General features: G+C 34.9%; 1 protein-coding gene across 3 annotated transcripts in view; it reads left to right on the plus strand.

Moving 5' to 3' along the window:
* Positions 1 to 3,753, plus strand: part of SEMA3A (semaphorin 3A) — a 306,101-nt gene extending 302,348 nt beyond the window's left edge. For all 3 annotated transcript variants that reach the window (XM_032873239.1, XM_032873237.1, XM_032873236.1), the window contains 2 exons: positions 596 to 738; positions 2,106 to 3,753. In XM_032873239.1, the coding sequence (XP_032729130.1) occupies positions 596 to 738; positions 2,106 to 2,561 (599 nt within the window). In that variant the 3' untranslated portion in view covers positions 2,562 to 3,753. The remainder of the gene's footprint in view (positions 1 to 595; positions 739 to 2,105) is intronic.
* Positions 3,754 to 9,249: the final 5,496 nt, after the last annotated feature.

Here is a 9,249-nt window from a genome sequence, read left to right on the forward strand (position 1 = left end):
TCACACCAATTGATCTTCAGAACAACCTTGTAGATTATTTAAGGGTTATTGGTGGGAAATATAAACTTCCTGAACTCTACCTTCTGTAAAATACTAAATAAATATTAATGGCTGGTGAATTTAATTTTAAGATGAAAAACAAACATAAAGAGGCAACATAATTTCTCAGAAACAGAGTCTTGTTTCCAAATGTTCAAATAACTTTTCTGCTAGAGAATAGTACCATATGAACTGGTCCCGTTAGTGAGAGCATAGAGTTTTACAGTTAAAATAATTTCTTGGAAAGTATTACCACGGCATATAAAGATGTATAGTTAAACTGCACACATGACTGCTTCTTTTATTGTAATGCTATTTTCTGGTAGACAATCTCTGTATATGCTTTATATAACTTATACCAATATAATTAGTCTATTTAGGCAGGTTCTTGAGTTTTGTCACCTTACGTCCGTGACGTTTCTGCCATCCTAAATCAATTTGGAAAAGACACCTGACTAGACAACAAATTTATCTTCTGAATTTCCAAAGAAATACTTTGGAAGGTTGAGTTTACTTCTCTAATGTTTCCTCATTTCATTTCCTCATCACCGGCCAGATAATCACCATGGCCACAGCCTTGAAGAAAGAATCATCTATGGAGTAGAAAATAGTAGCACGTTCCTGGAATGCAGTCCAAAATCACAGCGAGCTCTGGTCTATTGGCAATTCCAGAGGCGAAATGAAGAGCGAAAAGAAGAGGTATAGGAATGAAATTGACTGGATTATTTCTGTCTAACGTATAATGTTAAGTGACCCCAGCACGGTTGACTTGAGGGTGAAAAAATACAGTGAATCTCATCTTTTTCTTAACCCATCAATAGTCCATTCATTAAAAGAGCATTCCCTGAATGCTGATTTTAACAGGCTTTGTGCTAGGAGCTGGAGAAACAAAAGTAAACTGATAAGACTTTTGTCCCAGAAGCCATTTGGGAATGTATTTGAAAGTCTTCTTTTTCCTTGTAGTTGCCTACAAAGCAATTTGTTATCTATGTTTGTGTACAAAAGAAAAAAATCAAATCCTCTACTAATTTTAACTACTGTTCAATTAATTCTGCTATCCAAACATGTTTTCTTTTCTCTATTAAGTTCCTCCTCAAATGGGGAGAAAAGGTTTGAGAATGGAAGTAGGAGATTTAGGATGAAGGGTCTACTGTCCCAGTATGAACTCTGATATGAACTATGCATGTAGCATCAGACAGATCTTCCTCCTCAATGTATTCATTTATTCCTGTGTAAAAGTAAAGAAATGTACACAGAAAATCTCAATGCTCTGAGCCTTTAAAACTTTTTAGAAGTATGAAATAAGGGTAACTAACCAGGTCATGTAGGTGATTGGTAAATGTATTCTTTGCAATTTTATAAACACAATCTGAATATAAAGTTTAAGGTCGCCCCTTGCCTTTTTTGACATTTGAAGCATCTTTAAATAGGTAATCACATCATACGAATGTCAGAGTTGATTTTAGACAATCTTATACCCTCTCAGCTTAGGGTTTCAGAGATGTCTGTTGTAAACTATATTCAAAATAAGAGGGAGGTTAGATATATTCAAGAGTGCATCTTCATATTTATGTCACATCTAAGGCTTAGAAAGTGGGTAATTATTAAGCATGTAGTCCTTTGCTTTCCACTGCTTGCTGAACTGCTGATTTTTTAACTTTTTCAAATCTCTGAGTTCATTCTAACGTTGCCTTGTCTTCTGCCATCATGGTTCTGTATTTCCAAGATTTACTGTTAACTTTCACCTATATTTATATACCTTCTTTCAAGTTTATAAAATAAAGTGTTTCTTTATCCTCTTATTATCTTGAATATTTTAAATTATAATGAAAAATTATATTAAGACAGTAGACACTGTATTAATTTTGCAACGCATCTTGAAATTGATTTACAGAAATTTCTAACTCTTTTTCTGATGGACAGCTGCTATCATTTCTCTTAAGCTAGACATTTATTAACGGTTAAAGTGTGCCTCAACACGTAATCTAAATTGTTACTGAGACAGAGTTCCAGAACTTCTCTTTCTTTAAATATGTATATTTTTGCTACCATTTCTCTTCTGCTAGATCAGAGTGGATGATCATATCATCAGGACAGAACAAGGCCTTCTACTGCGTAGCCTGCAACGGAAGGATTCAGGCAATTACCTCTGCCATGCCGTGGAACATGGATTCATGCAGACTCTTCTTAAAGTGACCTTGGAAGTCATTGACACGGAGCATTTGGAAGAACTTCTCCATAAAGATGATGATGGAGATGGGTCTAAGACCAAAGAAATATCCAACAGCATGACACCTAGCCAGAAAGTCTGGTACAGAGACTTCATGCAGCTCATCAACCACCCCAACCTGAACACAATGGATGAGTTCTGTGAACAAGTATGGAAAAGGGACCGAAAACAGCGTCGGCAAAGGCCAGGACATAACCAAGGGAGTAGTAACAAATGGAAGCACTTACAGGAAAATAAGAAAGGTAGAAACAGGCGGACCCACGAATTTGAGAGGGCACCCAGGAGTGTCTGAGCTGCATTACCTCTAGAAACCTCAAACAAGTAGAAACTTGCCTAGGTAATAACTGGAAAAATGCAATATACATGAACTTTTTTCATGGCATTATGTGGATGTTTACAATGGTGGGAAATGCAACTGACTTCCCCCAATTATAAATTAAGTCCATGAGTAACTTTGCTAACAGGCTTTCCGCCTAATACCAACACCTAATAGAGGTCAGGTGAACGCAGATGTTCACTTTAGCAGACTTAAATGTTTCCTATGAGATTTCATTGTACAGGTTTCACTTTCTTCTTTGCCTGAGAAATAAAAATGTCATTTGCCATATTGCCATCTAAAGAAGAAAAACTGCATCAGCAAAGCCATTTTACTGAACTGAAAAGTTTAAAATAAACTGCATGGATTTATGAAGCTGATGAATATTCCAAAATATAGTTGGATTCAAGGATATTTTTTTGTCTACCAGCACTCATGTTTATATGTACTGGAGGAGTAAAATGATACTGAATGAAATGGTCTGTGGAAATATAAAAAACATAAACCATCCATCATCCAGAAGAAAAATGGAATACACTGATCTACTACTGATGTCTTCTTTCAGCTTTGATCTAAAGATGTATTTTATTAAAACTGTAATTTAAATGTACCATGACAAATATGCAGTAAAAATTAGCTCTTTTCTAAGCTAGAGTAGGTTTTTGTCTTACAGTTATTGTGCTATATAGTTTTTGTTTTAAAAACTCCAATCGCGCGCTGCTTTTTTCCGACATTGTGTTTTTAGTTCCACAAGAGGGATAGCCAGTAGTGTTCAAGAAACACATAAACATCATTTACCGCTGTTTCCTGAAGCCTGCATATAAATTAGGCTTTATTTCTCTGAGGAATTCAAACAAATAACACCTCCCCCTTCTTTAAGTATTATCGAAAATTAAGTTTAACTTGCATAATGTTTTCTAGAAAATACAGAGCATTTAACCAGCAAAATCAGAAGATGCAAACTGATCTGTTAAATACCTTGTGTTGTACCTAATGGATCAATAAGGAGAAAAGGAACTGCATATTTCATGAAAAGAATAAGCATTGTTTAAATATAACATTAACAGAAAAACTCTTAATTCTGTGCTTGAAAACCTGCATGATATTTGAGATATAAAAAACTCCAATGATTCCTTTAGGAATTACATCTCTGTCACTCAATTTTTTTTTTTAAAAGATCAGTAATATGCAGAACAACTTCTTAAAAGCAAATTTCCCAACTCTGTTTACATCTGTATCAGCTGTCTTTTATCTCATCTTGTTTTAAACAATGATTTGTCTAAGGAACATATGATTCGTTTCATGTTGATGGGAGCGACTTATACAAACTGTTTTCCAGGGCACAGCTCACACTCAAATCATGTAACTTTTTGTTTCCTGCAGCAATTTATAAAGTAAGGTAAAAGCTGATCAATAAAGGACTTGCCTTGTTCCTTGTCCTAACATGATTCCTTGAGAATCATTGACTTCAAGGTGTGTAAGCATTATGACGGTTTTCTCTTGCTCTGCACTCACCTTTCCAGGAAGCCCTCCCTAGATCTCATGCACAAAAATGCAAAGGAAACATCTTCTCGCTAATTAATGAAAGCAGCATTGAAATTCTAACTCTAGCTGTCTTGGGATTCTAATTAACTCAGCATTAATTTCTCACCTCAGACTACAGTGAATTTTTTTTTTTTAATTCTCAGATGAAATATTTCACAGATGGAAGCTCATGTTTCAGTTTTAGTGATTTGAATAAACAATTTGTTAATGCCTATTCCAAATGAAAGCCTAAAAATATTCTGCACTCAATTTTAGGCTCCATTGATGAATACAGTGTTACTTTTAGAAATACATCCTCAAATGGTATTTGAATTTTAAATTATTTGAAGGACATATTTCTGTAGAGAAAAAGAAATGTTTGAAGTACTAATCAAAGAACAGAGAGTACTCCAAAAATAGGTAATTCTTTTATTTTCTTAGAGAATCTTAACTGTGCTAAAATTTGGTGTTGCATTTCCTTCGAAATTTGAGGCTGAAACATTTATTTGCAGTAACAAATATCTAAATTCTTATTAGTCCTCAAAATGAATGGATCTGAAGGGCTACAGATTGAAATTGTATGATAACTTTAGGGATGCCTTCCAGTGTCTGACTGAGTTTTGTTTAGCATTATGGAAAACCCAGAGAAAGGAAGTCTAAACTTCAATTAAAAGAAGCAAAAGAAGCAAATCTCTGGCATGTCTTTATAAACCATCGGGTCTGAGTTTTCAAAGAAAATTATAGATATAACTAGCAGATAGATAACTCTTAGTACAGTCATACTCTGCCAATGTGTATTGAGGGGGACATTTTGCACGAAAAAATAATGTCCCATTTAATTAAGTTTTTCTAGACTTTGGCATATTGCATGTATCATCCGAGTTGGAACTTTGTTAAGAGGCTCACATGACCATAAGCAAGTTCTGACCTCAATCTTACGATTGGAAAAGGTCATCGCAGCAGAAAAATTCTGGCCCAGTTGAAATCCAATGTAAAATGTAAATGCATGTAAATCCACACTCAATGCTACTTTTATGTACAATTTAGTGATTTTCAGTGGTAATGTGTTTCATATTTTTGCTACCTACACATTAGGCAAAAGAGATGTAAATATTTTTGAAAATAAGAGGAAGGACAGTGAACTACAACTTTATATAGGTTCTCCATATCAGTGTGTTCAACATCATCCTAAAATGCAAGATTTCCCCACACAGGTGACAAGGGGGGTTATGCGCTATTCAAGGGCAGAGACTGTGTGCCCATTCAATAAGCATGGTTTTTTTTGCCAGGTAGTAAATATGTTCCATATCTGTATTTATCACTGCATTTCAGATGGGAACTAGAAAACTGGAGAGACAAATGTAATGAAACTGCTGCTGTAAATTATTCCTTTTAGCATGTATTCAGTTGCTAAATACACATTTCTTCAAAATATTTGAATTCAGATGTCTTTACTATTCCCTGTAGCATATGGTGTCAAGGAACATAAGTTTTAAAATTGCTGAGAATGAGAGTCAGGTTGCTTCCTAACAGATTTCTTCATTCTAGTCTTCTGTGAATTGGGTTCTGTATTTATGGGGACGATGTGCATTTTGATGCCCTTTAAGTTAAATACTGTTATTTTTGTCATGCCTAAAAAAGGACATGTGGGGATGCAATTCTATAATGTGTCATTATCATGATCAGTTTGGTTTCATCCAGGCTCTGCAAAGATGCCAACAATTGTTTCTGAAATTGCCTATCCTTAAAGTTATAAGGAAGCCTTTTATTAATATGAAGTGATTAGTATAATATTTTGTAATCTTTGTTTTATGAATTCACTTTTAAAACACAGTTTGCATTCAAACTTTAATGGGAATCATCCAATTTGATGGCTTCAAAGACAAACTTAACAAACAGGATTCAACATCATCTTACTGCATTATAGTGTATTAGATATAAACTGCCCTAATGCCAAAGGCATCCATGCTTTTTATTTTAACTTTGTAGTAATTATTCAAAGTCATTGTTAATATTTGCAAAATACACTTCCAGAAAAAAGAAAACATTATTTTTCCCAAAGTTTGCAAAAGCCTATTAGTTTATCTGATTTCTAACAATTTTTTATACTAGTTAATTAAAGAAACACACTTTCTTAAAGTTAATACACTAAGAGAACTGTAAATGAAGAGAGAATGGAGCCACGGAAATGGAGCAGCCATTTTCACAGACAACCTGACCAAAGAAAACAGCTTGGTTTTTATTTCAAACATGCAAATGCACACAGGCAAAGGTAGAGGTACCAGATTGAACCCCAGTGGAACAAGGTGATTTTGAATATAAAGAAATTGGGCTTCTGGACACTTTGAACTTTAGAACCAGACTCCTACCTGTTCAACTAAATTATATTGGTAGATCTTGTCTATCTCTTATGTGCCAGGCACTGGTAGGTGATGAGGATAGTAAAACGACTTACCATCATTTTACTTGGCAAGCCTTTCCTGTTTCTTCCATCTCTAGATGAAACTAACCACCTTCTCTGCACTAAATCTGTGCCTTGTATTTACTTTTTCATTGCCATACTTATCACAAAGGTGTCATTTCTTTGCTTACATCCCCATCCCTTTCTAGACTGAAAGCTTCTTGAGGACAGAGTTTGTATCTAATTTACCTGAACCCCCTCCCAACCTCCTGCTCCAAGTACCTAGCATGATGGCTGGCACAGGAAAAGCTCAACAAATCATTGCTGGAAAGAACCGGATCACAATGTGAGTGTCGCATGAATAATGTCACATGCAAACTCAAGATAAAGGTGCTGTGGGATCCAAGAGCAAGGAATTTGTTTAAAGAGATCATGGAAAGCTTCAGAGCATAAATGACATGCAATCTAGGAATTGAAATACAAGTTAAATTTGCCCAGATGAAGTAAAAAGGGCAATGTAGGCAGAAAAAAAAAAAAATCAGGCAAATTGAAGAGAGGTGTGAAAAAATGCTTTTATTGCGGGAACAGGTATTCCAAATAGAGTATGGGGTTCATAAAAGTAAACTGCCCCACTACTATTAGTCAAAACAGTGTATTAGTTTGATTTTTCCTGGACTTTGGTTTATTGCCCTCTATTTGTACTCCACAATTCTCCTCTCTGGCAATTGGTATTACTCACTCTGCTGCTTTCTACTCCCTACCCCTTTCTGCTCTCCCTCCCTCACTTCCCTCTTAAACGTTTACCTCTTTTATCTTTACATAGCTGGAGTCATAGCACTTGACATTTTCAAACGAATCTTTATGCCATAATCTCCTTTCTAGTCCAACCAACCTTGCTTTTGTGCAATTTGGAACTCAGAGGAACAGCTGGGAGAAGATAGCTTTGTTGGGCTGCTCTTATGCAGTTAGAAATAAAAGCTTCGCTTATGTGTCACCTGCCTTTAACATTGCCCCACTCATCTAGTGTTGGACCACCTGGACACAGGTCCAACATTGCCTTGCTAATTAATAGGGTGGCCCATAGACCAGACTTCATCAAAGACAGCATTAAAATATGAAGCCTGTGTTTATTCATTGAATACCCCAGATGGAGTATTTACGGCTGAACAGTGATGAAGGTGAGGTTAGCGCATGTAGTTGACAGGCAAAGACTCCTCAGTAAAAAGAAAAAAAAGAAAAGAAAAAAATTAAGAAAATGAGGGGCTTAGCTGGATCTTGAAATTGTCAACTGAACACCACCATTATGTTAAACTGTCAGGTTTTTTCTCACATAACAAAAGACTGTATTTTATTTCTCTTAATCTAAACATTATACCTGTAGACACACTGTTTATTTATGTAGTACCTAAGCAAAAGTTTTCATAAATGTGTGTAAGTCATCCCAATTTGGGTAATTCTGAAGTCTCAACTTCATCCTCTCTCTGTAAATCTCACTGAAGCATTAGACCTCAAGAAAATACAACTTAAAAAAAAAGTCCCTGTCATTTGTGTAGCTCAATTCTTAATGTTTTGATTATTTTGTTGATGGCTAATTCCAGAGAGGCTTAAACTGTTTTAGGCAAAGTTGTATGTGTAAAATCAAGCAGCTTTTCCGCTTTAGGAATTTTTTTATTATACCTCAAGTTTAGGAAGTTTGCATTCTTGAATGTCAATAAAAGAATGACACTTTCAGTAGTCTTCAAATATTTTCGCCTTTTTGTTCACTGTTTTAAATTGCTGATAAATGTCAACAAATGAATATAGTCCTCTATATACCATTTGATAAATTCTACTTAAAATTACATACTGACTAAAAATGGTAAAATATGATTCAAATTTGAATTGTTGGCATTTACCAACTTCAGAAATACTGCTTATTCTCTTCTATGCATTACTTTTGACCTTAATAGTTTTTGTTGAAATTAGTTATGTTTGAATTGGTTGAGGATGCAGGTTAAATTATTACTCAGCGAGGGTTGCCTGGGTGGCTCAGTGGGTTAAAGCCTCTGCCTTTGGCTCGGGTCATGATCCCAGGGTCCCGGGATCGAGCCCCACATCGGGCTCTCTGCATGGCAGGGAGCCTGCTTCCTCCTCTCTCTCTCTGCCTGCCTCTCTGCCTACTTGTGATCTCTGTCTGTCAAATAAATAAATAAATAATCTTTAAAAAAAAATATTACTCAGTGAATAGTAATATGGCATCAGAAATAAAAACCAGCACCCATATGAAAAAGTGTACTATCAAAGAGTACATTGAATTCTTAAAATTGTGAAAATATTTATTCAGAAGGGTTTGAGTAAATATTCATCTAAGATTATTATATTACTAAAATAATAGTCTAGTCATTTAGGAACATGCCATTTTTAAGATTTCTCCTTTAACTTTATTCTTAACCTCTCTAGAATTTACAAAACAAACAAAAAATTCCCTAGGTTACAAAATCTCTAATCATTTAAAAAGTAACATATGCTGTTTCCCCCAGTGGAGACTGGAATATAATTTGTAATTGTTTCCATATTCGTTTCTTCCTAAACTCCCCTTTGTCATTAGACAATGTTTATTAAAATTATTCATATCAAGGAGCTCTGTATTCATTACTGAGAAGTAATATTCCCAAACTCATTTAAAGGAAATGTTTATGCATTCTTACAATATTGTCCAGTTGATATCTGGATAATATATTTAATTGTATTATACTATAA

This window comes from Lontra canadensis, unplaced genomic scaffold (assembly GCF_010015895.1).
Source record: "Lontra canadensis isolate GAN:19392208 unplaced genomic scaffold, GSC_riverotter_1.0 scaffold48, whole genome shotgun sequence".
NCBI classification, from domain to species: Eukaryota; Metazoa; Chordata; class Mammalia; order Carnivora; family Mustelidae; genus Lontra; species Lontra canadensis.